The sequence below is a fragment of the Clavelina lepadiformis genome, chromosome 6 (genome assembly GCF_947623445.1).
Source record: "Clavelina lepadiformis chromosome 6, kaClaLepa1.1, whole genome shotgun sequence".
Classification (NCBI taxonomy): Eukaryota; Metazoa; Chordata; class Ascidiacea; order Aplousobranchia; family Clavelinidae; genus Clavelina; species Clavelina lepadiformis.
The window spans coordinates 18491337-18519259 of NC_135245.1; the positions used below are offsets into that span (position 1 = coordinate 18491337).

Here is a 27923-nt window from a genome sequence, read left to right on the forward strand (position 1 = left end):
ATTTTGTATAAAATCATTGAACGATGAGAGATGAATCGTCGCCGGGTTTTTTGAAGTCGTGCAAAGACTTTCTGAAAGAATTTTGACGGGTTTATTAGAACATCTTACCAAAGACAAAGACAAAGCCCAATATAGTGGTTCCCAAATTTTTTACATTCGGACCTTTTCTTGGGCCAGTGGGGTCTAGGCTATTGAGGAATCATCGACGGATTTCAAACGTTTCCACAGTCCAAGGAGACCGATACCACAAGACACCATACACCAAACTAACCGAAAATGTATGATACAGCGACTGAAGACGGAGACTCAAAATAATCCCAACTCGAATCACGGGGAAATTAGGGTATCCCAAATACCATGGAGAGGCAGAGCTTGCTAGAACAAATGGAGCAGAGCAAAAGGAACGAATTAAGCGAATTTGAGCAATGACAGGTAAAAAATTATAAATCTAGTTCAAAGACAACATCGGTAACCAGGACCTGCGCGATGACGAACCATCGCCGTGTTGAAGCCGTCAAACAGGATAAATGATCTCTATAATTTTTTCGGGCTCTTTACGTAGGGCTTTAGAAAACCTGTTTAGACCAATCAGAAGGGAGCATGGAACGTTGCCATTCTTCGGACCATCATTCAATGAAATGCCATCAAAAAGCTATGATTCAAATTTTTTTAAAGGAGGTGCAAAATCGACACTAGAATTTTAGGATAGAAGAACAAGTATGCAAAAAGTTAATTTAAACTAATTAAGGTTTTAGATTAGAAGTTAGTTTGGGTTAGGTTTACATTACTACGTTATTTAGGATAACAACAAACTGTGAAAAAAAGAGGTATAAATGCAAAATTTTTTCCACTGAAATAATGGCTGCAATAAGCTTTTATATAACCCAACCACTTAAAAGTAATTGTTTTCCATATTTGTATAAGGAGAAAAGAGCACAGAAGATGTCGCTGTTCGTCGAAAAACGACATCTTACAAATACAGTAATTGGACGCGGTAAACGACGAAATTCTACCTTGCGTTTCCCACTGCAGCAAGAAGCTGTTTTTTCGTTTCAACGTAAGCAGATGGGTTGAATGGAAAGATGCAGCAGGAATCGGAGAACGCTTTAATGGTAAGTATGGGTGGTCCCATCATCCATCTTGCGAATTTGCAGCAATGTATTAAGCTGAAGGTTTGAGCTGTGTCATTTCTAAAAATGCTTTTGAACAGGTTACAGAGAACATCTCAGCCTTATGCTTAAAAACTGTGATAAAGTTCAACATGTTACAGAAATCAGGAAATAGCGATTAAGAATGGGTGTGGTTTTCAGTTATTGCGGCACGTCACAAGTCGATCCCCAGGCAATATTTTTGTTACGTCACAACTAACCGCTTATTACTAAACATTAATTTGTACAGGTAGGAACAGGTAAATGTTTTGCTACAAGTCGGACAGAACAAGAAACCAAAAAAAAGTAATCTTATCTCGTAATCCCAATGTTTTTTTAAAAAAAACATCTCGTCCAGCTAACGCATAAAACGCCAGATTCAAATTCCGCCAATGCTTGCCATGCCAATGGTAAACGAATTGTAACTTTGGAGACGCTATAAACAACAATCGAGCAAATAAAATCTATCTTTGGCTTTACGCTTTCATAGTAAAACCAGCTAAATTCTTGTTGAAAACTAAAAACATGGCAAAATTAAAAACCGCTTTGTTTTAAATTTAAACTGACATCATCATCATGTTTTGACGTCACAAAAATGACCCCAGGGAAATGTTCAATCTTAAAATGGAAAGCGGGTTGCCTTGTTTTAGAAAAACTTAACCCATCTGCCAGTTTTATATGTTCAAATTATTCGCGCCGTTTTTTTGAAGCATAACAGCTGGCCTATCACGTAACGAATCAACGCCTGTGGATATTTGGGCGGTTATGTCGTCACTAAGTAGCCTAAAGCGAGTTGGCTGCTATTTCAACGACGAAAAGCAAAACTGCAAAGCGAAAACATTGTTGGCGTTTTAAACTGCAATTTATTGCGACCATCCAAGCTTATAAAAGTTTATGCAACGAGTAAGCTGACTGTTTTCTCCACTTTTTATCGCTATTTCATTGCACCGTATTCGCTTTTAAACTGAGCAAATGAAACCGACATGTTGACCTTTGACCTATAAGTTCACAATCACGTGACATGAATCTTAAAATAGTAAGAAAAACGAATTTTCACCAATTGCCATCTTTCGATTTTATTAGGAGTTAAAAATTATAGGTTTATTTTCGTAAAAAGGATGTTGTGTCATCGCCATGGGGCAAAACTACGTCACGAGAATGCAGGGATATAAGGCAAGGGTCGGCGGCAATGTTCACAACAACTTCAGTGATTTCACTGAAAGTTTCAACGAAAAGTTTCAAGATAATCGTCGTTCTTTCTTTTGAGGTTTAAGGTGAGTTTGTTGCTTTATTAGAATTTGATCGAGACGTTGAAATATCCTATCTATAATTATTTGTGATATAAGAAATGGATACGATCGATCGTTTTTGGTTTTAAATTTTTTGTTTAACTTGCAGAATTTGAACCTACAACATGATAAAAACTTTCATCCTCTTATTTACCGTTTACGTCGCTGTCAAGGGTGAGAGAGCTTTCTAATTCGTGTTTTCTGTCATTAAGCTGTTATTATAAACTATTTTAATCATTTCTACGTTTTCACTTTTTCAGCTGACGGCAGCAGATGGTGGCCCAATGGCGGAAATCCTGGAAATATCCCACGGAGCTTCCCGCTTCTAAGGCCCCGGCAACCCTCACTTTGTGCTCAAAGCTGTCAGAATGGAAATCAGTGTCCGACCGCGGAGGAGAAGCAGAACATGATGCAAAGAGTCCCGCAGGAATGCCGTCGATGTGTCATGGAAACTTGCGGTGAGTGGAAATCGGAAAACATCAAATCCCTAAACTTTATGGCCTATGATTTGATTTTTCAACTTTCAAAACTGCAGAAGAGTCGGACGATGAAGATTGCATCGACCAGGCTCATTCCGACTGTGCTCAATGTCCAGTTTTGTCAGAGGAGCAACAAGGACGTCGACGGAATTGTTTCTCATGCAAAACAACATGTTCAGGTAACAAACATCGAACAAAATTTTCTATATTGTGCCTGCCAAGATCTTTGTACTCAGCAATAAACCTTCTCTTTTTAAACTTAAACCTAAATTATTGTAAAAATGTTCCATATCAACAGGAAAAAGAAGATTTCAGAAACGTCCATTCAAGCCCTTCAAGATGTTTTCTTGTTTTAAAAATTGCACTGAACCAGAGATGTGTGATGGGTTGGACAACATCATGACCCGATTGCAGATGACAAGTGCTGGGTGCAAGCAGTGCGTCATGGAAGAATGCGGTAGGAAAAGAATCGTTCATACTATTTGAAATTCTTTCCTTATTTTCAAAACGTCTCAATGTTCATCACAATTATCCTTGCTGCTTTCTTTGCCTACATGTCTTATTTTATTGTGCACGTTTTTTTGAACATTTGTTTCATGTTCAGGTCCATTTAATCGAAACAATCGAAGCGATGTGGCTGATTGTATTCAAGAAGCTCGCAGTAATTGTGACGAATGTCCTACTTTGTCCGATGAGGAACAAACTCGTAAGAGAACTTGCAAGGAATGTGTCAGAAACTGCTCCCCTTATAAAAGTGAGTTACTTCTTTAAACTGAGCTAAAAGCGAGTTCAATACAATTACAGTTATTTTGTTTTGAAAGATAAAGACTTATATACGTGGAAGGATCGAATTTAATTTAGTGTGTCCAACAATTGATTGCCGATCAGTACTTTATTTTATTTTCACGTCATCTACTTTCCCTTGTGCCTCTGTTGTTGTCAAAACGTCAAAACCATTTTACTTCGTTATTTATTTTAGCCCCTCAAAATGTAATTATCAGGTTACCCTTACATTTCTCTAAAACCATTGTCAAATTGGTTTTCAAACGGACTAAGCATTACGAAAGGTTTTGCTTTTATTAAACTAATCGCAACGGTTTGATTATGATAAAACACTTATTTCAGACCAAATCGGAGGAATTGGATCGGTACGACGTCGTCTAGTTCGACCGCATCGAAGGATTGCTTGCATGAGTAGATGCAAATCCAATGGAAACTGTCCAACCAAGATGATGATGATGAACAAGCTTGTTGGAGTGAACAGAGATTGCCGCAGATGCGTCATGAGTGAATGTGGTAAGGATTTATGTACTACCTTAAACCAGAAACCATTGAAAGAAGCAAAGAATAGATTACTGAAGGCAAATCTTTCCATTGACTATAGATGTACCTGGCCGGAACGATCGAAGTGAAGAATTTGATTGTTTTGAAGAAGCATTTGAGACATGCTCATCATGTCCAACTCTGACAGTTGACGAGCAAACAAAGAGAAAAATGTGTCGCACTTGCGTGCAAGGATGTTTCCCAGGACAGTTAGGTAAACATTTTCTAAACCAATTAGGCTACGTTTACCCCTTAGTCAAACAAGTCACAAGCCCTAACAAGCACCTAGAGTGAACAGTGACCATTACGTAAATTTCTCATAGGAATAAGCGATGTTGATGGTAGGCGTGCTGGTCCTGGTAAATTTCCATCTAGTCGTGGTCCGTTTCGGAGATTTGCTTGCATGAACAACTGTCAGAGTGAAGGGGACTGCCCATCCAGAGATGAGCTGATGACAAAGATGCAAGGAATGAGCAACGGCTGCAGGGGTTGCGTCATGGAGCAATGTGGTATGAAACAAACATTCAATCGACTTAGCTCTAAAACTTTGTTGCTTAGCTCAAAACCTCTTTCCAATGTCAGGTCCATTTAATCGAAACAATCGAAGCGATGTGGCTGATTGTATCCAAGAAGCTCGCAGGAATTGTGACGAATGTCCCACTTTGTCCGATGAGGAACAAAATCGAATGAGAACATGCAAGGAATGTGTCAGAAACTGCTCCCCTAATCACAGTGGGTTTTTCAGTTGAGTTTAGAAAACAGCTTGGAACAAAGTCTTGAGCAATTTACAACATCTTCCATTTGAAATTCCAAACCAAATATAAATCATTTTTAAGATGGACCTGGAATTAAGCCGATAAGGCGTTTTCAAGGACTGATGAGGAAAAGATGTCACGGTAAATGCGTTAACAACAACACTTGTCCGTCGATGATTGTTGGAATGCAACGAATTGAAAGACTTGACTCAACGTGCCGACGATGCATAATGAGCAGATGCGGTAAAACATTTCAGAGAATAAAACTATTTTTAGTTGTGTACTTACTTCGTGACTTCCTAACTAACTCTGATAATCTCTCTTTCACGTGATGAGCGTTCTATATGTTTTATCGTACAGGTCCTCCCAACCAGGATGATAGAGACGCATTCATGGGATGTTTAGAGGAAGCTCGTGAGGAATGCTCCGAGTGTCCTACAATGAGTGATGAGGATCAAAATACAAAGAGGAAATGCATCACTTGCGTGCAACGATGCTCCGGGATGAACAGACCCAAGCTGCCGAGACGCATCTTTTCACGATTTACCTGCATGAAATCTTGTGAGCAATCGGACGTGTGTCCGAGCCGGATCGAGGTTCGAAACAGCGTCATGAGTTCGCGAAGAGATTGTCGTGGTTGCGTCATGCAGGAGTGTGGTAGGTTTGATTACCGTGCAGAACTGCTAATGGCAATATTTAACTATCTCCTGTGTACCTACAAACGATAAAATTTAATTTATGTTTGTTTGCTTCAGGTGAGTTTGAAAGAAGCAATCGAAGTGAGGTTTTGGATTGTCTGTTAGATGCTCGCGCTGAATGTTCGTCGTGTCCTCCAGCAGGAGATGAGGAGGAACGTCGCATGGGAGAATGCAGGACTTGCATCTCGGGATGTTTCACCGATGACGGTTAGTTATTCACTTCATGAGCGGACTGATATTTAGGAAAGTAATTTACAAGGATTTTCACGCATTATAGAGGAACCAAACTACCCAACAGGCTCAACTGGCAATCACCAACGACCAAGTGGTTTTCGTCCCGGAGGGTTTCTGTCGGGTCGTGGTCCGTTTCGGAGATTTGCTTGCATGAAAAACTGCCAAAGTGAAGGGGACTGCCCATCCAGAGATGAGCTGATGACAAAGATGCAAGGAATGAGCAACAGCTGCAGGGGTTGCGTCATGGAGCAATGTGGTATGTAACAAACATTCAATCGACTTTGCTCTAAAACTTTGTTGCTTAGCTTAACAACTCTTTCCAATGTCAGGTCCATTTAATCGAAACAATCGAAGTGATGTGGCTGATTGTATTGAAGAAGCTCGCAGTAATTGTGACGAATGTCCAACTTTGTCCGATGAGGAACAAAATCGAATGAGAACTTGCAAGGAATGTGTCAGAAACTGCTCCCCTAATAACAGTGAGTGTTTTAGTTGATTTTAGAAAACAGTTTTACACAAAGTGTCGGACAATTTACAACATCTTCCATTTGAAATTCCTCATCAAATATAAATCATTTTTAAGATGGTCCTGGATTTAAGCCAATAAGACGTTTTCAAGGACTGATGAGGAAAAGATGTCACGGTAAATGCGTTAACAACAAAACTTGTCCGACGTTGATTGAAGGAATGCAACGATTTGGAAGACTTGACTCAACGTGCCGACGATGCATAATGAGCAGATGCGGTAAAACAGTTCAGAGTATAAAAATTTTTTCAGCAAAAAATTTGATGAAATAAATTTTGAATGAAATGAAAAATTTGATTGGAATTCAGCGATATTTTTTTGTGAATTTCTAAGTAACTCTACTAATCTCTCTTTCACATGATGAACGTTCGACATGTTTTTTCGTACAGGTCCTCCCGATCAGGATGATAGAGACGCCTTCATGGAATGTTTGGAGGAAGCTCGTGAGGAATGCTCCGAGTGTCCTACAATGAGTGATGAGGATCAAAATACAAAGAGGAAATGCATCACTTGCGTGCAACGATGCTCCGGGATGAACAGACCCAAGCTGCCGAGACGCATCTTTTCACGATTTTCCTGCATGAAATCTTGTGAGCAATCGGACGTGTGTCCGAGCCGGATCGAGGTTCGAAACAGCGTCATGAGTTCGCGAAGAGAATGTCGTAGTTGCGTCATGCAGGAGTGTGGTAGGTTTATTACACTTTTAGAGTCGCTCTTTGCAAAATTTGAGCACTGTGTTGATTTAGCTGTTTTGAAGAGGCGCAAAATACTAGTTGATGTTTGTTTGCTTCAGGTGAGTTTGAAAGAAGCAATCGAAGTGAGGTTTTGGATTGTCTGGTAGATGCTCGAGCTGAATGTTCGTCGTGTCCTCCTGCAGGAGAAGAGGAGGAACGTCGCATGGGAGAATGCAGGACTTGCATCTCGGGATGTTTCACCGATGACGGTCAGTTATTTACTTCATGATTGAGAGATGTTTAGGAAAGTAAATATCTGACCATTTACAAGTGTTCTCCTCTTTTACAGAAGAACCAAGTTCCCAAACTCTCAATCCTTTTCCACCACGACAAAAACCGCCTGGTGTAGGACCAAAAGTGGTATTGCCCGATACCCCAGACAACAGCTTTAACCTTTCCGGATTAAGCCATTCACCAAACAACCAGCGAAGACCAGGAGGTTATGGCGGCAATAACAGAGCACAAGGGCGAAACTTTGGTGTTTGTAGGCAGACGTGTTTCTCGTCTGCCAGTTGTAGAAGCTCGGCTTTCACTAGCCAGATGCCATCTGAAAGTGTTGAATGTGCTCAGTGTGTTGCAAATGCTTGCGGTAAGTATCTGCTCTTCTAGATTTCTAAGTACAAGTTTATACGAGTTTTTTGGATAAAGTTCTTAATAGTTGTCTTTCGTAAGTTTTAAAATATTCTTTGGTTTTCTTCAGGTCATGTTCCAGTAACTAGTCAATTGGCTCGAGCCACATGCGTCCGCCGTGCTCGTCTGGCCTGTGCAAGCTGTCCAAGGCTATCTCCAGCACAGCGAAGTCAAGGAATGGGATGCCAACGTTGTCTATCCGGATGCGCCCAACAAAGTAGTTCTGCTTGAACAGGCAAAGCGCTCACTAACGACCATGGAATTGAGACGACCTTTGCCTTTTTGTTTTTTTACTATCTGGTTAAATTCCTAAATTTCAAATTCTTAAATGTCAGTGTGAGTAATTTGAATCGGCAAACTTTAACGAAAAATTCGATTTTCAATTTGTTTAATTCAATAAATTTGGCCAACTGCAGGTGTTTGATTACATTTACATTTAGACTACAACGTCAAATAATCGCCCCAGATGAATAAGTTAAGGTTATGGCAATTACTGACAGGTTGCGTGTCCATTCGATAATAATGTGCGAGGTAACGTTATGTATCGGAAGGATAGACCTACAAAACTACTACGATGACGTCAATTGCAAAAATTTGCTTTTGCAGCCTTACTAAGGTAGCCATGCATGTTGTAAATGGAGACAACCATAAGCATTAAAACCTCTCAATGCTTACGTCGGTTATAGGCCTACTCGGTTTTAAAGGGTTCTTGACTGTAAAACAGAAATGTCAACGAGAAAGTGAAATTAAAAGCCCTAGCCTAGGCCTATAAGGAAGAGCACGAGGCAAACATGTGATAGGAATTGTTTATACCTTTGTGAATTTGAACTTAGTAAACCTCTTTAAAAAACGGCAACTCGTAGTCTAACTTACTGGTTTTGAACTTAACAAGGCAAGTCACAGTTGAACTACACGAAACTTTGATAGGCCATACAATAGTGTCATAATGCGTCATCAGTTACTGTTTCCTGACACAAACTTCATCTTTTTCACCTCGTTATGTTTCGTTGTGCTCTTTGGCTTCCTCTGTAATTTCAGAAAGTTTTTTCCTTCTGTTGGTATTATCTGTAACAAGTTTTTGAGTTTAAGCAAGCGACTTTTAGGAATAATTTTTGGAATAAGACTCTCCCCTATAGTTTAAAGCTACATTATGTTGCAAACACGGTCCTTACACGAAGGATCAAGGCTATATCGCAGCACTACACGATTACATTGATTGCACAAATTTCTATTGATTGCGAGGCAAATAGTAAATTTAGGTGCCAATAGCTAGCGCCAAAGAGCTATAGCATAAAACTAAAAAAAGTTGCCAAATGCTAAATGAATAAATTGCTAGCCTAAATGCTTAAAGAAGTTGCTGTAAAGAAGAATTGTGTATATATTTTTATATTCCGCCATCTAGAGTCGTAAACAAGTCATAAAACCTTCTTTGTCAATCAAGTGAAGTTATTTATTTGCCTTTTAGGGATCATGTCGAGTCTTGATTGATTGATTGATTGACTCTTTTGAAAGGTTGACTCCAGTCAATCAGGTCAAGCTAGAGAAAAAGCGAAAATCCGTTTCGTCCAACAAGAAAAGTTTAAAATTTTTGAAAAATTTCTTTGTTTTGCTGCCCCATACGGCTTTGTAGACAAATAAACTTTACTATAAGTTACAGTTTAATGTGTTTTAACAAAAAGAAGACAAATTGCTTTACCTTAAGCAAAAACCTTTTCAACGCGATCTGACTGACTCTAGTCAAGTGAAGTCATTTAGGTAATTTCTTATCAAAAGGAACTCGAATTAAGTCAAGTTTTTGCAAACAATCACTCGAGTCAAGTTACTTACTCAAGTGAAGACGACTCTGCCGCAACTTTCCCTAAATAAGTCAAAGGGACCTGTAGATGAAACCATGAAACCATGCCATGAAACCTCAGATCAGTAAATTTAATCGTGACACACCTAAACGTTTTTCTCAACAACTCATTCGCCATTTTGTTTAAAATGAAATTTTTTTTAATAAATTAGAGAAACAGAAAATTCGTATTTAGTATAGTCAAAATGCATTAAAAACTTACAGTATTACGTATAACTATAGAACTAATAACAAATGACAGAATCAACCAACATGATAGCTTTTATTGCCGTTAAATTGGAATTTAGAAACGCAAGCTTTCGCGTTACCGACCAAACACTTCAAACTACATCACAGCATATTGCACAACACACTCAGTGTTTAAAGCCTCCTTATAGTTTACGTGGAGTTATGACCGTACAATGATCCTCGTTCAGTTTATGTGCAAATCTTTTTTCGCAAAAAGTTCCAGACCCCAGTTGAATACAGGAAGGGGTTAATGGAGCTATTAATTGGGGTAAGTAAGGGAACCAAATAGTTGAACCAGTGGTCATTTTGATTCACGAAATCCCTAGCAGCACATTCGTCCATGGTTGAAGTGAAGATTATCGAACTTAACGAAATGACACAAATCGGGATCCAGCAGAGTAAGTCTGTGATTATGATGAAGAAGATTTTACGCTGCATCTTGAGATTTTCCACCTCGCTTACAGGCAGTGGAGGCTCTTGGCTGTTTTTTGAAGCTGTTTTACCACAAAGCAAAAACTGTGCAAATTTTGCCGAAGTTGCTAAAGTAGACGATTTGTGAACGATGTAACCGTAAGCTATAACAAGATAAACAAAAGACAAGAAATTAAAAAACATAATAAACATGGTAAAAAGATAGTCTTTGTCATAATAAGAACTTAAATATTTTGCTGTGCAAGCAGTCTGCTGACTGAAATATCCCATAAAATCCACAGTGCTATTTTTCGAAATCAAGCCAACTTTTCTCGCAAACCAAATTGATTCTTTCCATGAACTTTCCTCCATAATAAAATCACCTTGGACTGGCAAATGGTGTTTTTGTATGATTGTTTTTAAAACCATGTTCGTCATATTCTTTAAATAAGCTTGAGAGATTGTGTTCACACCGTCTGTATATAACACACGAATCTTTTCAACAAACACTTCTCTTAGAACCTCAGAGCCTAGTAGCGGGATGTGAGCAACGTACGACCAGAACGCCCAAGATCCAAATATTAATCCAATTATCAACTTGATATTGGCTAACTTGTATGGCCTAGCAACGCTGTACAACCTCACCGAGGTTATCAAAATAAGAGCAGAGATGGAAATTTGTCCGGATGCAAAATTTAGAAGCCCCAGGCTCTTGCAGAGGCCGCTCTTAACCCAGGCAAGCTTTCTTTTGGAAGAACTTTGATTGAGGAAGATCGGAGTGGAAACCACTCCGATCATGGAGTAAGCTCCCATCATAAGATCAGCAAACGCGAGGTTAAGGATGGTGATGTTGTGGATCTTCTTCACTTTGTCGGAGGAGCTGTCTTTCGAGCGGCACTGGTAAAGATCAGCGAATCTGCTAATTATCACGGCAAGATTTCCTCCGATCGCAGTTAAAGAAAGTGTCCACAAGATGGCGTAAATACTTGTTATAATATCGTGTCGAGGTGCTGGTTTATGCATTTGTTCGCTGGAATATTTTCTCTCCACTGATGGGCAACTTTGATAATTGATGCAAGATGAATCAGCAAATATCTTCGAAATGTCTTCGTTGATAACGGTTTGATTGGGATAGGTTCGTTTTAATAAAGTAGATAGCTTCTCTGTATTGTCACGGGGGGCTGATATGTTGCCGTTATAAACAATACTGATAGATTTAAGGTCAACACTCTTAATCCATTCAATAGAATCATTTCGACGTACGGATTCTTTTCTGCTACTGAGGAGGTTAACTTTATTTATACAGACATAATACAAATTTTGGGTCTGGTTCTGGTTCAAGCTACTGTTGGATCTCACGCAAGAAACTTCAACACAAAAATAATCCAAGCCTGAGATAAAACTGCTAGGGGTCTGACTACCTGCAAAGTTTATTTTAAAAATCATGATTAGTATAACAACAACTTATATTTATTTCATTTACACTTATACAACATTTTATATTTATTTATTAATATAATATTATTTATCATTATAACTTATTTATTGGCTCATTTAAGATAGCCACATACCTGAAGTAATTGAAAGAGTTGAAAGAATTGCAAAGACTGAATGAAGCTTAATGATCCTCATGTTGAGTCATGTTAATATCGTGTTGTCATATCACATTGCTTTTATAAATCCATTTCATTGGTAATCCTTTCTAATGCCACTTTGAGTAAGTCCATATACGAATATCAACATGTCAGAACAAACAGGGTTTATACATTCAATTGGTTAAGCAATTAATGCTGAGAAAAGAGAAAATGTTTGATTAAAATTTTGCTACGGTCAGTTTTACCACAGCTTGTTGCTAACAAAATTAGGCTCAGATGTTAAAACCTCAATTTACTTTAAACTAACAACTCCGTTTATCTGCTAATATTGCACACGACGAGATGTAATTATATACTGCAAAGTGCCTTTCATGCAGTATTAAAAGTTTTTTCTGACGACGTTACGCAAATTTAAGCTCTACTCTGCTTTATGGTTGAGTCATAACCAAAACGTTATGACAAGAAAAACGTTACCAGACTAAATCAGCTATAACAATTATAATTAATATGGTGAAAATAGTTGCAAATCAATTTATTTTCATTCTCATCAGCGCACTGATAAATAGGGAAAGCGAAAAATTCATAAAATCGATAACTTTAAAATATAAGTTGCAAGGTTATCACAATGTTCTAGATTATTCTTAACTTAATCATACATCAGCCGACAAAACGTCTCGGGCGCGATGGTACCTACTATTCAAAAGGATGTGGTTTAACTTATGAGACTTCGCACAAGGTAATAGCTATCTGGTTTAATATATTGCAGGTTCTGCGAAGTTATGCCATTTAACATTGGTCCGATATCACTTTTATAATGACAGCTTTGTAAGTAACATTTTACTGTTTGAAATGCCACAAAACGCTAGTGTCCTTTTCTCGGATCCCAGGTATCTTAATTTTGCCATATAATGCTTTGAAACCTCCAACCGATCTATTCGAACAAGCACGTTGCGACATTTTATTTTCTCAAATCCGGCCGTTAACTCTGTCGCTATGATTATGGATGTTGCGGATTATAAGTTAGAGCAATTGATGTTTCAAGTTGTTTGAAATTAATCTCAAGCGTCAAACGTTTAATATTTTACAAAACTGTTCTTGGAAACGTCTGTTCTTCGTCTACATGACAAAGCTATCTTAAATTATAACCTTAGTGAATTCTAAATTAAACTTAGTTAGAAAAATCTAACTACGAATCTAAGACTAACCAATCTGTACATACCTACCTGTTTGTCTAAGACTTTAATCTTAGTTCGAATCAACGCAACTGGAGATGGATTTAGTTTCAAAGCATGCCGATATATGGTGAGAAAAATATCAGAGTGGCATCTTTTAGAAGTTTGTCTTTTGGGAGAAGACAGTAAAGTTTGCTATATTCCAAAACCTCCCGGTTTCTTGAAATCATACTCATGCACAAGCTCGATGCTTTATCTAAGCCCTTTTCTTTCCCGCCAATTTTTTATCTTAACTATAAGGTAACGCTCTAAATAACGAAATGTAGTTAATGTAACTAATTTTATTATAGATGATGTCAGCTGGTGTAACTAATGTAGCTAATAATTAATATTTACTTTATTTTTTACTTAATTACATTAGCTACATAAGTTATATTAACCATACTTTGATATTTAGTCTATACATTAGCTACTTAATAGCTATACTAGCTATATTTTGGCAAGCTATTCAGAATGATCCGTAAATAGTAATGCTGCTGTTATATAACATCATCACATCTCATTTCTAGACACGTTAAAATCTTCATCTCATAGTTGTACAGTATAACTAACTCCGCTTGTGACGGCTTTTTAGTTTAAAAAAAATCTACCAGATCAAGAACATGAAGATCAATAGCTACCTTGGTACAGTATGCTCTCAGTCTGGCACTCATTATTATCATCGGTGAGAATCCTATATTTAGTACGTCGCGCCCTAAACGAACGAATGATCGTGTTTCGTATCCTAAGCCGTGGTTAATCTACTGGACCGCATAACCAGCAGTGCGTAATTAAGTTTCTCTGTTGTTAGCTCTGATATTGATGAGAGTATTTCATTATTAATACTGGTCTAATAAACCTGTCAATATTGGAGTGGGTATTCGGCTTGCAGTTATGATAAGAGAGATAAAAACGAGTTATAATTGGACACTGTTTGTATCATGCAGTTCGTATGCTGAAAACTTTAAGGTGAATGTTTGTATGAGCTTATGTCCTCTTTTAATGATTTTAACTAAACAGAATTGCATTGCAAAATTAGCACAGTCTTTTTTACATTTTGTTTTTTTTATAAACCTTAGAGATATGAATGATAAAAAAGCAAACTGACCCAACTACAAGAACTAACTATATATTCAATTTTATGTTGATCGTTTCTCCTTCGGTAAAACTATTTATTTTATCGCAAAAAAAGGCGAATAATCAGCAGTCATTGTTGTTGTTTTCAGCCTTAAACAAGGTAAAAGTCCCTTTATTTTCTTGAGTACTCAGTCGCTTCATTTAAAGTGGTCATATTAGTCAATACTCGTGACGCAGCTATCGCCCAACTCCAAGGCATTCTGTGATTAATGTGCGTCATAGGTGCGGCTATTGCTTATAAAAGATGCGCTATCTGATCTTATGCTCTGGTATTTACAATCGATTACATAAATAATTAATCTTTTGCTCGTCAGCGGACTTTTAGGTGGCAGTAACAAAACTTTTCGACTTGTCAAGAGCAGGCGCCAAAATGTATTGAATCAACAAACTCTAACTTTTTCGAAAAAATTATTACTTCCACAAACATTTAGTAATACAATAACTGCCAGGTTCTTCAAAATGACAAACTTAAAATACCACGCTTGTGTCGTTTAGCACCAAAAGCTAGGACTATACAGCAGTTATGTGAATAAAACCGTTTGATGAGAATCAGGAATGTTTTTTTTCACGACTTGATAATTTAGTCCATCGCTGTGAAGTTTTATACCGTGTGATGTGTTTGCGAAGTTGGCAGGTTTTTGATACAGAGAAAGCGATGAAAAGAAGTCTTGATTATGGGTTTTACGATTTCGAAATATTTAAGGTAATTTTTACTGTCATGTAAAAATGACATGACGTGACATTTTTGTTCCCATGCATTTGTTTTGTTCATTTAGTTTATTCATTTTTATTTGTTTTGTTTTTAATGATTTGTCACTGTAATCAATTCTTTTCACAATCAAGCGAGCTTCTTATCACTTGGTTTTCAATTTTTTGGTAACTGCTTGTTTTTGTTACAGGTATAACTAAACAATACAGTATTTGTTATTTGGAAATTGTATGACGCCATATATTTGTGGTTTTATACCAATACCGAGCATAATAACATATACAATGCTTTTAACTTGTATTATAAAAGATTAATATTGTTTACTTATATTGAAAAAGATTGATATTGCATACTACGCCACTCGTTTTATTCATTCTGTATTGCATATCATCGATCATGCCCTCAGTTTCTACGCGCTTGCCGTGGTTTTTAGTGAAAATGAAAAAGAGGAAAAACGTCTTCAATCTTTTTTGTCATCCAAGACAAGAAACTTTACTTCGTCACCAGAGTTTCGTATGCGTTCCACAACCTGATAAATAGTAAAAGACTGTACGCGAATTCAAAAACGCTTCTTTTTTATTTCTACTAAATTTTAACATAAATGTCTGCATACAAAGCTACATAAAGATAAAATTAAGAAGTTGGACCGGCTTGTAACTGGTTAATTGTTTCCTGGTTACTTATTCAAAATCGGTGAACATGGAATATTTAAGGATAATTTTATGAATAAGAAACTATGTAGCGTGTAAGCAACCATATCTGCAAACAAGTCACTGAATAAGAAAGAACATGGCAGGTAACCGAGTTCATGTTTGAATAAGTAACCACCTTCACGCAGATAGAAGTTGCTCTCTTACGCAAAGATGCTTTATACTTTACATAAGATGTCTATAGACTAAGAAATTTCTCTTTATACGAATATTTTTTCTCTTTTGTACACCACAGGTTTACTGCAGAAACCACTGGTGCAAAAATTAATAATTGACAAAATTACTGACGTTTACGGTGCGGTGCAGAAAGTCGTGCATTGTGTACCTGATCGTAGCTAACATCCTCCACGTTTAATCCGTTGATCTCAATGAGGCGATCGTTCTCCTGGATTCCGGCCAGATCTGCCGCTCCTCCTGGCTCGATCAGGTGCAGAATGTGACTTTCTTCTTCTTTTTCAGTCTCCTGAACGTGGAATCCGAATTTCCCTTCTATCTTACGCAGCTTACAAACACGAGCAGAATTTGACTGCGACAACAAAAAAAGATTAAGTTTAAAAGGCCTAGACACAGGGTCGGCAAACTTAAGCGTTTGTTTCGTTCTTCAAATAAAATTGTAAGAGGTTATATTTGTGTTAGATTAGGTTGCGCTTACAAGCTCTGTCAGTGTTTTTGGACGATTTAAACTTGTTTGAAAAAGAAACAATCATAATCTCGCCCATCCTTACAAAATTTTCTGAGGGCGCCCATGAACCTTATATGGTAAGATAATATTACTGTAGGTGAAACTGTTACAGGAATTTGTGGTGTTTTGCATGTGTGTACCGTTTCCATGGCATCGCTTTGATTGTTTTGCTTTTGAAATGCTGAAACTAAATCATCGACGTTTGGAATTCTTAAATACTCTTCCTTTGGCCAATTATTAAGCAAGTCAGATTTCACAGAGATGCCCAAGTCATAAAATAACTGCCCGGTCTCTTTGGAGGCGACTGTTACTTCGACACTACCTTTGGCATCCCTGGAAAAGAACATAATTGCATAATTGTCGAGCACATAAGCCACTTGGAATACATAGTTTTGCAAAGAGGTTTTGGTATTTATGGTGGCGTTACCAATGTATTTTAGTAACTTAGCAGCACTGACTTTATCATTTTTAAACATTTTGCATTCGTCAATTGCATGACGTCAACTCCGCTGACACTGACAACGACGTCATTATTACGAAGTCCTGAACGGTAAGCAGCGGAATTTTCAGCGACGTTTTCTATGACGTGTAGGGGACTTTCCTATGAAACAAAAAAAACATGTTTGGCAATATTTGCCGATAAAACATCGAGTACAAGGTTGTAAAAAAACTTATAAACCGACCTTGCCTGATGCCAATTTAAATCGAAAACCTTGTTTTCCTCTTTGTAACTTAACAGCTCGGGGTCGGTCAATAAGACGCTCTTTAGCGCCATTCAGCGCATTAAAGAAGTCTTCTTTCTTAGATGATCTTAAAATTTAATTGAAGAATTTAATAGTTTTCGAAAAATGTTTTGTGTTTGAAAAATTAATTGTTCTTTTATAAAAAGCAAAATTTTCCAGACGGATCGTCGATCAAACACTCACTGGGATGCAGCAAGAGGAAGGAGCAAGAGCACAACGTGATTCGGTATCGATTTAATAAGTCGGACAACGTCATTGTGGTCTCTTCCCAAAACTGTCTTGCCGTTTACAGCAATCAGACGATCATTGTTTTTCACGCCACATCTTTCACACGCCTTTCCGATGTCAACATCTAATGAGTAGTGTCCTGATAAATATGAAGAATTAGTTCAGGAGGATAATAGAGAAGCATGATAACTACTAATGCTCAGCCACTTGTCGTTTACGAGTTCTTGTCTTTGGGTGCTCGGCTGCTTATAACATTTTTTACCAGGTTTCTCATTCTTGCTTCGTAGAAACATTCCATACTCTTGGTTTTGGCCTTTGGCGACATGGATTAAGTGGGCTTTATTTCGGTCGGTAGATGGCAAGCTGCTGTTTAGTGGCGTCTCTCTCTTTGCGCCGTAGCCTAAATTGCGTCTTGTTTTATCTTTTGAAGTTTGTACGTTATTTGGAAACGGTCTTGCGTGTTCTCCATTAATATACATTTCCCTGTGCATAAGAGGTCATGTAAATATGAATCGAATTTCTGTGTAAAAAGTTTAATAAACTAAACTAAAATAAACTTGACGCTGTATATGTAGATATATAAGATGTTATATATAAGAATGATTGAAAATTAGCGCTAGACTCCCAAAAATATACCAAATGTATACATATTAGTATTTTAAAGTGTTTTCTTTCAGTCCAATGCATTTCATATTTACTCTCTATTCAACTGAAGACCGCAGTCTACAACTTTTAGCTTGATTTCATTGTGTAGCACCCCTTGACGTAACTGTTCCACTACGTCGTCATAATCCAACTGTTTAACGTTTGTTCCGTCAACTTCAAGAATCCTGTCACCCACTTTTAACCCTGCCCTGCCAGCTGGCCCATCCGGTACAACCGATAAAACTACCTTAAGAAAATAAGTTCTTACTGCCGTCTAGCGGCTTTGAAATGCACCTTGGCAAAAAGGGTTTATGACGTCATCGAACTTACATGTCTCGTGTCGTTGTCTTCCTCGAGAAAGAATTGAAATTTCTCTTCGGGATCTTTCCTGATGTGACAGATGCGAACTTTTGGCTCCATCATGGTGTTATTATAAATAACCAAGCAACAAAACGCGGAAAAGATCGTATGGTTCAGCGTATGGGCTTTTGCTATCGACGTAGCCTACGTACTGCGCATAAAATTATGGGCAAACAAACGCAACTGTCACAGGGAGAAAAAAGCCAAATTTACTACATGTTTAATTCAGTTGGTAAATATTCCAGCTAACGATTAAAAACATTCATAAATTAGGCCTTGATATACACAATTGAAATATACAGTGACATACAGACATACAGATATATAATATATAGTTGATATAACTTATAGTGGAATGCTAGATTTAAGACAATATCTGGCAGTTCAGGGATGCAACATCAAGCAGCAGTATTTCTTTTTGTTTATGGACAAGTTAAATAATCTGGACACTAAAATCGCGACAATGTAATCCTTTAGCCGTAGCATTTGCCGTGGTTAAAAGCGAAAGTGAACGCGCGTATAACTACAACCACAATTCATCTGTATACATAATACTTACTCGCCGGAAAAATTCCAGAATAGAATTCCAGAACACTTAAATATAATTCTTTTATACAGAAGACTTACTCGGCTTGCCCATGTTTCATTTATATGAAAGCTGCCACTTACAATGCAAAACTCCTTCTGTATGTAAATAAGTGAGAGCTGACAATCAGTATATAGACTTACTAACACTGCAGTAGCCTATCACCATGGCAGATAAAGCACGTTCTTAACCAGATAAACCTACAACGCAGAGAAAGTGTGCCCCAGTGCTTATGCATTAACAGCTGCATGTCATGAATACACCATACTGAAAGTTGTAGTCCAATACCTCTCTATTACATCAAAATTACCACCTGGCTTAAATATTAATAGGAGACGTGCGAGCGTTAACGCAGGCTGTAAAGCAATAAACTACGCACTGACGAAAACTGAATGAGCAGTAACGGAAAGTTGAACTAAACATAGACTGAAAGAAACGTAAAAACTGTTTTATTTTCAGTGTTTCAGCTATGTATAAGTAAACAGTTCACCAAAGGTACTGTATGTCTGTATTTGGATTTAAGCGCATGTGTCTGACTTCGCACACAAGTTCACAATCATTGAAAACAGTTTTATGCAAATTAAACAGCTTTAAAACAAAGTTATCATTACATAAGTTGTACCTGTACCTATTTCTGGCGCTTCTGTGAGTGAATTGCGATGTAAGTAATGTTCGCATTAAAAAGTTCGCAAGATTAAATAAACGCGTGAGTTAATGGCAAACATTTATTTCTTGAGCATATTGTTATATCATATAATCAGGAACTGCTGGTCAAGTATTTCATTCAATGACTTTGTTAATGACAATCGGCCTATGTATACAACAGGCTTATATCGGAAAGATTACGACCACAAGCTCTGTTGCTGTTATGACGTATACAGCCGCAGCTTACAACGATTAAGTGAAAGTGATTATCTACCGCGTAAGCTAGGTATTTATTTTATCTACCGCGTAAGCTCAATAGGTCACGTAGGTCGTTGTTAAAAGTACAGTAGGCGGTTAGGTCAGGAGAATGGGCAAGCTTCAAGCTGATTATAGCTATTTAGGGTTTAATTTGAAATTAGGTCTAGATTGGACGAAAAAGTTTGGTTTGGTTTGGTTTCGCTGACTGTATATGTTAGAAATTTTAAGTTAAAGTAACAAGAAAACTGTGAAATAGCTTGGAAGGGATAATTTTTTCCTTTGCAATAACACCGTACAACAACAACCTGATTGGGCTTGGTCACTAGCACTTTGCTAAATATAGAAACTACATGATACACAAAAATCTGTTTGAAAAGTTTCAGAGCGAAATATAAAGATTTCTTTCCATGCTAACACGAACTTCTTTTAACGAAGACTTAAATTTAAACTAATTTAGCCGAGACTAGGTCCACTTGAAGCATTTAGCTAGTTTACATTAGCTGTTTTTATTATTAATTTTGATCTCTCGGAAATAAACGGAAATAAAGCACGCCAGCTTGCTAGGGAGTGAACCCTCGTCCTGACCTATATGTTAAACATTTTAAAATTTACGCCACAGTATGGCGTTTGATGAAAGTGACCTGCGGAAAAACAATCTGGTGGCTGATTTAAAAATTTAAGTTCTTTTTGCAATTGCAATTGAGATTAATTTTTACCATGTCTATCTTGTTTCTTCATTCTGCTTTATTTTCATGTGGTTTAGTTTATGATTATATCGTCCGAAAGTGGTTCATGCCAAAATGCCGACTTTGCCATAAAAGTTGCAAATTTTGTTTATTTTGTGCTTGTAGTTAGTGTTATATGACCCCGTTCGGCCTCCACTGCCTGTAATCGAGGTGGAAAATCTCAAGATGCAGCGTAAAATCTTCTTTATCATAATCACAGACTTATTCTGCTGGATCCCGATTTGTGTCATTTCGTTAAGTTCGATAATCTTCACTTCAACCATGGACGAATGTGCTGCTAGGGATTTCGTGAATCAAAATGACCACTGGTTCAACTATTTGGTTCCCTTACTTACCCCAATTAATAGCTCCATTAACCCCTTCCTTTATTCAACTGGGGTCTGGAACTTTTTGCGAAAAAAGATTTGCACATAAATTGAACGAGAATCGTTGTACGCTCATACCTGCACGTAAACTATAAGGTGGCTTTAAACACTGAGTGTGTTGAATAAATAGAAAGATGAAGATGAGAAGGTAAGGGTGGGATTTTCGGAAATGATCTCTGGGTCAACTGTTTGATTCTCCTGTGCTTGCGCCATAATTGATTATTAATAGCTTCATCATTATGCCCTACCTTTACTTTAATGAGATTTGAAGTTTTTTCGTACGACATTCGCCTATGACGTGAGTGAGAATACACTCTCATTACTATAATGACGTCATCAAGTGGTTTTCAGTAAGGAGTGATGAACAAGTCCTATCATTCAAAGCATTCTACTGAGCCCTTAACCCTTTGCGGTCCAATTTATTTTTACCGTTTCGGTCAGTCTAGGTCCAATTTTTTTTTATTGCATTTTTGGGTAGTTTTATATGTGTAGAGTACGGCTGTGAATTTTTTTTGTCGAAATTTTTTTAAAATTTTTTTTTTTAGCGTTTTTAAAAATGCTACTTTTCGCAATTTTTTGCATCATGTATTTTCTAGACAAAAGGTATCACAATATTCAAACACTTCTGTCGTTTATTCAAACACAAATTCCGTTTGTATACAAGTAAAATTATCACACTCTTATCACACTGTTATCACACTGTTATCACACTGTTGAAATTTTCTGGTGAACTCCTGTATGATGCCTGGACTTTGGTCAGTCTTTGTAGGTGACTTATGTGTGATATTTTCTGAAACATTCTCCCGGATGAAGTCCAGGTTTTCTTTGACATGTTTCACAAAAGTATAAAGTGGTTTTCCTTTGTTCTTTGGTGTTGCAAACCATACAATTCTTTGTGTGACCTCTTGCTCCTTTTTTGATGAAATGTGGTAATTTGTTGAGGCGCTCAGCAGAATCGCTTTCACTTGGCCTTCCTCGTTTGGGGTTCCTGTTGCGGACGTCTCCTATAAGTTGCACAATCACCTTGTTTCTGTATTGTAGGTGTCTTGTATCTTTAAGCTGTTTCATCTCCTTGTAAACCAAGAATGAGTTAACCATGCATACTTCAATCAACCAGAAAAATAGCTTTCTCCACCACCGCAGCGTTTTTCGTGTGAAGGAGTATGATGCGCAGTAATGATCAGAAAGATCAACTGCGCCCATATTAGCTGTGTAATCACGGATTACATCAGGTTTCTCTACATCTTCCTGCCTCCCATTTCGCCAACGACTGTGGGGTGCAGTGTCCGCATTGTGCCAGGTGCTGAGCATCAGTATCAAGCGTTTATCTTGCCATCCAAGTGCTAGAATATTTTGTGGATGACGGTATGCTTTCAACTGTAAATTTTTCAATCGCAAACGCTTCACTTCAGTGGGTAGCCCAACCCTATTTTTCTGGATAGTTCCAGTAAGGTGGATTTCATTCTGAAGCAGTTCTTTTGCTAGAGTGCAGCTTGTATAAAACCGGTCTGTGTATACATGATAACCACTTGCTCTGACTTTTGACAGCAGCTTGCCAACTAAATGCATCACGATTCTCGATGTAAACGGCAGATCTTGACGCGACAAATTTTCTGTAGTAGTTTTTCCAAAATAGGGTTCAAAAGCTGAGATATACCCAGATTCCGAGTCAGACAAGACATACACCCGAAGCCCCCATTTGGTAGGTTTTGAAAATATTCCAATTCTGTTTCTGGGATCTTTTCCAAGTTTGGTCCCACATCAGTAGCTGTAAATGGGTGATGAGGAAAATCACTGTCATTATCATGCCATACTCTCCATCCATTAGGGTCTACAACATCATTAGAGGTAGATCCATCACTGTCTGAGTGCTCATCTGGATCAGAGCTCCCATCATCACTCATTTCCATATCTAAATCAGAAAAATCACTCTCTTCATCAACCTCCATGTCTGAATGATTTTCATCTTCAGAATCAAGCATTTCAAGTACATCATTAGCACTAAACCTTCTAGCAGCCATTTTACTATAAACAATCCAATACTATTTACTACAACTCTCGTCTGTAAGGTAGTAATAAAATACAATAACAAGCAAAATTCATTATTGCTGAGTGCAAGAATTGCTCATGCCTACCCCAGTTTTACTAACTGTTTTCCAGTTCCAACTTAACTTCAACTTAACAAAAGTCAGGGAAAAACCCTAATAAATACCATCTACTATGTTCCAAAATCGATAAAAAATGTTGTAACATTCTTAGCATGTTGGTAGACCCGTAAAAACCGCTGTACACAAAAGTCATCCTAGGGATGTAGGTGGACAGCATTACATAATTTTGTTTATCATCCCAGGGATGTAGGTAGACCGCAAAGGGTTAATATATGATGATATTATATCCTATATTTAAGGTTTCTGAACAGTATTTGTAGATAAAGTTGCCTTACATTAGTTACATCATGAAAGCTGTAAAAGTACAGTAGCTTAATACATAACAATAGTTTTGAATTTTTTTTTGACTCCCGAGTTTTGAATTTATTTTCTGTGCTTGTCTGCACATCCCATGTTCGCTTTGCTAATGGCGATTTTTTTTTCTTTTTTACCGATTAGTTTCACGACTTCTGAAAATTACTGAAAATAAATTCTATAATTTGTGCGTTTTATTCATCCAGCAGTTAAATTACTATTGGAAGCAAGTTACAAGCCTTTGATATCCACCAATTTAAACCTTTCTCGCAATTATAAGTCAAACACTGCCAATTTAATAAGGCAGTTAATTTCCCATATAATGACCTTAAACGAAGCGACCACTAATTGCAGGTTTATTTGACCTTGAGTATAGGGTATGCCATTTGTCTGGTGAAGCCTAATTAGCAGTTTTTGTTCTGGAAGTGAGCTTTTTTCGCCGTCTGTACATCGCATTTCTGCTAATTATTTATAGAATACTCACTGTAAATAAATATCACTTTGGACAGTGCTGCCGAGGAGTGTAGGCTTCGTATGTTTTTACATGAAAAGATTTTTAAACAGAGGTTTGAAATTAAATCATTGGCAGCCTTGCAATGATTCTAGTCCGAGGTAGTGATTTATATTGTTTTGGAATAACTATGTTGTTAAAATGTTTCAATCCAATAAATCGCTTTCCTCAAATTTTAGTATCATTGGTAAGAAATGGTGTAGAAACTTAACATGCATATAGTGTATCATAACTTTGAGCAGTTTTAATTGTATAAAAAGGTATTACAGGTTCTTAATTTATCGAAGCATACAATAAGAATCTATTGAGCATAATTAAAAAGACTGGTTTAACAATTATTATCACAGAAATGACAAGAGTATATGCTAATGTAAAGCTTAAAGAAAAGATATGTATCTTGTATTCACGTGGCATTCAAAACTAGAAGGTGAGAAACGAGAAATGTGCTAGTAGCCAACGAGATAGGTATGTGCGTTTTAATCGATTGTCGCTTTACGCAAAAGACGTTCTTACAGATATGGTGAAAATAGTTGCTACTTACTCGTGTTTCTACTGTCGGTTCTTTATATGTGTACGTTGATTATAAGTTTAAGTAGACAATTAGATGTAACGTGTGGGCCAACAAGATCAACCAGACATGGAATGTAAAATTGGAGTAGTCTATTTGATATTCAGGTTTTGCAGTACAAACGATTCTCTATAGACAAACTTACACTAGAAAGAGAACAACATAGCCGCAGTATTTTACGCAATGTATACCCAAAATAGAAAGTTTTTGCTTCCAAATTGAGATTTAATCGGTTTTAGAAAAAATTTCCTGGGATAAGATGACGACTTCTTTTAGCTTAAATATAGGCTTACTAAGCAAAGGTCATTGTAAGTTTTTGATGTTACAAGGAATACGGCTTTGCTATATAGTTGTTATTATAGAACTAATTACGCACGATCTTGACAATTGCTGTAACTGCCCCAAGCCGTAAGAAAAATTGAGGAGACAATAGTGAAGTATTGTCTTATAAGAGGAAGCTAGTTTTTAGCCACACCCTCAAAAAACAGGCAATTTAAATACCGTGCCACTTGCAGAACGTTTTTCTCGCGCTCAAGGTAAATTTTAACCGACCGCAAACGAGCAAAGTTTTTGGAAAAATGACACTTTGTCGTAAACTGTGTACTTGGACCAGTCACGTAAACCAGGTTTGTGAATTCTCACGATAGTGAAAGAAAACAGCTTGTCAGGTGTTAACAATTTTGGCCGGCTCCATTTTCTATACGAGATGCTCGTCAGAGGCCAAGTAAAAATACACGAAATTAATCAGTAGTTATTAATCTTGATAATATGACCAATTTTGGTAATAAAATGGGCATTATTAGATTATTGTTAATTCAATAAACGCTTATGCTTTCAGTAAAGGTTGGTGCAGGTTTCGAAATAAACATATCGTTGCATCATTAAAAAAAATGACCAGCAAGATAGAATTATGAAAAGGAAGATTGTGTGTCAAGATGCAGGACATTGTACATCGATGAAAAAGTTTCTCTTATTTCTCGCTATGCTGTCACATTCATCGTCAGGTATGCGGTGATTTTGGACTGAATTTGATATAAGTAAGCTTAATTTCGCTGACAGAGTTGTATTTTAATACAAATTTTTTAGGAGATGTAATCTTCAGTAACCTCACTGACGAATTTTGCGCTCAAATTTCCTGCAAGAAGAACATCAGTGGAAGTCTGAATCACAACCAAACTATTGGAGGTGATCGGATGTCAAACCAAAGCAGAAATTTCTATTATGTCTGTGTAAATCGAATGAAGCTCAGTGATAAGAAGAATCATTCCTGGAATGGAAAAGATTTGATGAAATGGGTTAAAGATACCGACATCAGATCTACCAGTATTGTTTTCAATGGCAACATTTCCGAATCTGGAAATTTCAAAACCCTTTACACTTTATTAAAACGAACCTATCCAAACGAAACAACTATCAAGAATGACATTTCGACGATATTTGCTGAACCATCTTGCAGCGATTACGAGAAATGTCCGTCAGTGAAGAAGAAGTATTCGGAAGAGAATAATTACAAGAGTTCGCCTCGATACTCAATCGGGACGAGCCTCTTTCCGATTTTCTTTCTCCTTCCTATAACAGCAATTGGAGGAAACTTAGCCGTGGTAATTAACCGCGCCCTTGATCTCTATAGAAGTCGCTCTAACGGCAGCTCTTCCGCTAAAGTGAGAAAGGTCCACAACATCACCATCCTTAATCTCGCTCTTGCTGATCTGGTCATGGGAGTTTACGCGTTAATTGTGGCGATTTCCACATCGGTCTACCTTAATGAAATTTCTATTAAAGCAAAGACAATGGTTATTGGGAGTAGAATCTGTGAAAGTCTAGGGTTGCTGAATTTTGCATCCGGACAAATTTCAGTAACTGCTCTTATTCTGATAACCTCAGTGAGATTGTACAGCATTGCTAGGCCATACAAGTTAGCGAATATCAAGTTGATAATTGGATTAATATTTGGATCCTGGACATTGTGGACATACCTAGCTTACATCCCGATACAAAACTCCGATTTGTTCAAAGAAACATTTGTCGAAAACATTCGTCTGATATATACGGACAGCAGAGAAACGGTTTCTCGCGCTTACTTAAAAAACATGACGAACCTGGTGTTAAAAACAATTCTGCAAAAATGCAATTTGACAGAAGCTTCTGGCGATCTTATTATGGAAGAAACTTCATGGGATGATTTGGTTTGGCTTGCGAAAAAAGTTGGCTTAATTTCAAAAAAAAGCACTGTAGATTATACAGGATATTACAGTCAGCAGACCTCATGCACATTCAAATATTTAAGTTCTTATCACGACAAAGACTGCATTTTTACCATGTTTATAATTGTATTTAATTTCTCATCTTTCGTTTACACAGTTGTAGCTTATGCTTATATTATTTACAAATCTTCCAACTCAGCAACATTGTCAAAATTTGCACTGTTTTTGGTTTGTGATAAAAAAAGTTTGAATAACGGCCAACAGCCTCCATTGCCTGTAATCGAGGTGGAAAACCTCAAGATGCAGCGAAAGATCTTCTTCATCATAATCACTGACTTACTCTGCTGGATCCCGATTTGTGTCATTTCGATAAGTTCGATATTTTGGACTTCGACCATGAACGAATGTGCTGCAAGTAATTTTGTCAAACAGAATAACCGTTGGTTCAATTATTTGGTTCCTTTACTCACCCCAATTAATAGCTCTATAAACCCATTCCTTTATTCGACTGGGATTTGGAGGTTTTTACGTAAAAAGTTCTCTTCGCGTGATAGAAATGAGAGTTCATCCTCATAGTTCTAGTGTATTTGTCATGATTTGACCTTAAAGTCGAGATGACTGAGAAATGCAAATCAGCCTGGCTTTGTTTTCGTCTGCTAACGTCAAACTGTACGCTTCCAAAAACTCATATTTCAATGTGATGAACGTTGATATAAACGAGATATACTACTCCTCGTATACGTGATGTGTCACTTGATAAAATATTTTTAGATGGTTTCGTTTGTTCTGCCCAGGATTTTCTATAAGTCTGTGTAAAATAGGAACCAGAGACATTAAATCATGATAAAGTACTGCAAGCAGAAGTAGTTACAACTAGTTTCGACGACAACTGTAAATAAAGACAACAAGAACATCTGCAGTTACAAATACTGCACATCAAGAGCGTTTATATGAAGCATACGAATGAAGGTTGACAATACGTATAATGATCCGTTTGGCCAACGCACGTGTGTATTTTTACACTACATGAATTCAACGCTTATCTAATTTATCAACACGTTATAAATCTTTCCGTCAGGCATAAAAAGTAAGTAATTAAGCAATTTTAGCAGCGCGTTTGCAATTTACGAAGGCGTTGACGAAAGCGCAAATTTGACGACTCACCAAATATAAGGACATGAGAAACTCCGGTAAAGGATCAAAAATACGGTTATGAGTTAATTACGACATCAATTTCTTAATAACTGT

General features: G+C 37.3%; 4 protein-coding genes across 5 annotated transcripts; 2 read left to right on the forward strand and 2 right to left on the reverse strand.

The window, feature by feature from the left end:
* Nucleotides 1-2327: 2327 nt before the first annotated feature.
* Nucleotides 2328-8231, forward strand: LOC143463051 (uncharacterized). Of its 2 annotated transcripts, none has more exons than XM_076961409.1 (20): nt 2328-2422; nt 2547-2611; nt 2698-2895; nt 2973-3095; nt 3215-3373; nt 3521-3670; nt 4042-4212; nt 4301-4453; nt 4563-4748; nt 4822-4983; nt 5076-5237; nt 5355-5651; nt 5750-5899; nt 5970-6182; nt 6256-6405; nt 6510-6671; nt 6842-7138; nt 7246-7395; nt 7476-7775; nt 7887-8231. In XM_076961409.1, exons 2-20 carry the CDS (start codon nt 2563-2565, stop codon nt 8045-8047), a joined length of 3393 nt encoding a protein of 1130 aa, XP_076817524.1. In that variant the 5' UTR covers nt 2328-2422; nt 2547-2562; the 3' UTR covers nt 8048-8231. The 2 variants fall into 2 exon arrangements, with proteins under 2 accessions (XP_076817524.1, XP_076817525.1); XM_076961410.1 differs by having other exon boundaries at nt 4822-4971.
* Nucleotides 8232-9919: 1688 nt separating this feature from the next.
* Nucleotides 9920-12116, reverse strand: LOC143462299 (uncharacterized). Its single transcript, XM_076960406.1, has 2 exons — nt 11882-12116; nt 9920-11731 (listed from the first exon to the last, which is right to left on the reverse strand). Exons 1-2 carry the CDS (start codon nt 11940-11942, stop codon nt 10089-10091), a joined length of 1704 nt encoding a protein of 567 aa, XP_076816521.1. The 5' UTR covers nt 11943-12116; the 3' UTR covers nt 9920-10088.
* Nucleotides 12117-12631: 515 nt separating this feature from the next.
* On the reverse strand, nt 12632-19165 carry LOC143463455 (Na(+)/H(+) exchange regulatory cofactor NHE-RF3-like). The gene is made up of 9 exons (XM_076961929.1): nt 18301-19165; nt 18024-18217; nt 17588-17808; nt 17281-17464; nt 17038-17164; nt 16813-16955; nt 16495-16687; nt 15998-16198; nt 12632-15491 (listed from the first exon to the last, which is right to left on the reverse strand). The coding sequence occupies exons 1-9, from the start codon at nt 18391-18393 to the stop codon at nt 15423-15425; spliced, it is 1425 nt and encodes a 474-aa protein (XP_076818044.1). The 5' UTR covers nt 18394-19165; the 3' UTR covers nt 12632-15422.
* A 4742-nt stretch (nt 19166-23907) lies between these two features.
* LOC143463429 (uncharacterized) lies at nt 23908-27463 on the forward strand. Its single transcript, XM_076961895.1, has 2 exons — nt 23908-25475; nt 25558-27463. Exons 1-2 carry the CDS (start codon nt 25382-25384, stop codon nt 27249-27251), a joined length of 1788 nt encoding a protein of 595 aa, XP_076818010.1. The 5' UTR covers nt 23908-25381; the 3' UTR covers nt 27252-27463.
* Nucleotides 27464-27923: the final 460 nt, after the last annotated feature.

Bases quoted from the DNA above. Each gene is read 5' to 3' on its own strand.
- LOC143463051 (XM_076961409.1), top strand. From the start codon at position 2,563: ATGATAAAAACTTTCATCCTCTTATTTACCGTTTACGTCGCTGTCAAG. The intron at 4,213-4,300 runs GTAAGGATTTAT...CATTGACTATAG, and splicing joins ATGCGTCATGAGTGAATGTG to ATGTACCTGGCCGGAACGAT. The intron at 6,406-6,509 runs GTGAGTGTTTTA...ATCATTTTTAAG, and splicing joins AAACTGCTCCCCTAATAACA to ATGGTCCTGGATTTAAGCCA.
- LOC143462299 (XM_076960406.1), bottom strand. From the start codon at position 11,942: ATGAGGATCATTAAGCTTCATTCAGTCTTTGCAATTCTTTCAACTCTT. The intron at 11,732-11,881 runs GTATGTGGCTAT...TAAACTTTGCAG, and splicing joins AACTCTTTCAATTACTTCAG to GTAGTCAGACCCCTAGCAGT.
- LOC143463455 (XM_076961929.1), bottom strand. From the start codon at position 18,393: ATGATGGAGCCAAAAGTTCGCATCTGTCACATCAGGAAAGATCCCGAA. The intron at 17,465-17,587 runs GTAAAAAATGTT...CATATTTATCAG, and splicing joins AAGCAAGAATGAGAAACCTG to GACACTACTCATTAGATGTT. The intron at 16,956-17,037 runs GTCGGTTTATAA...TTTGTTTCATAG, and splicing joins TTAAATTGGCATCAGGCAAG to GAAAGTCCCCTACACGTCAT.
- LOC143463429 (XM_076961895.1), top strand. From the start codon at position 25,382: ATGAAAAGGAAGATTGTGTGTCAAGATGCAGGACATTGTACATCGATG. The intron at 25,476-25,557 runs GTATGCGGTGAT...CAAATTTTTTAG, and splicing joins GCTGTCACATTCATCGTCAG to GAGATGTAATCTTCAGTAAC.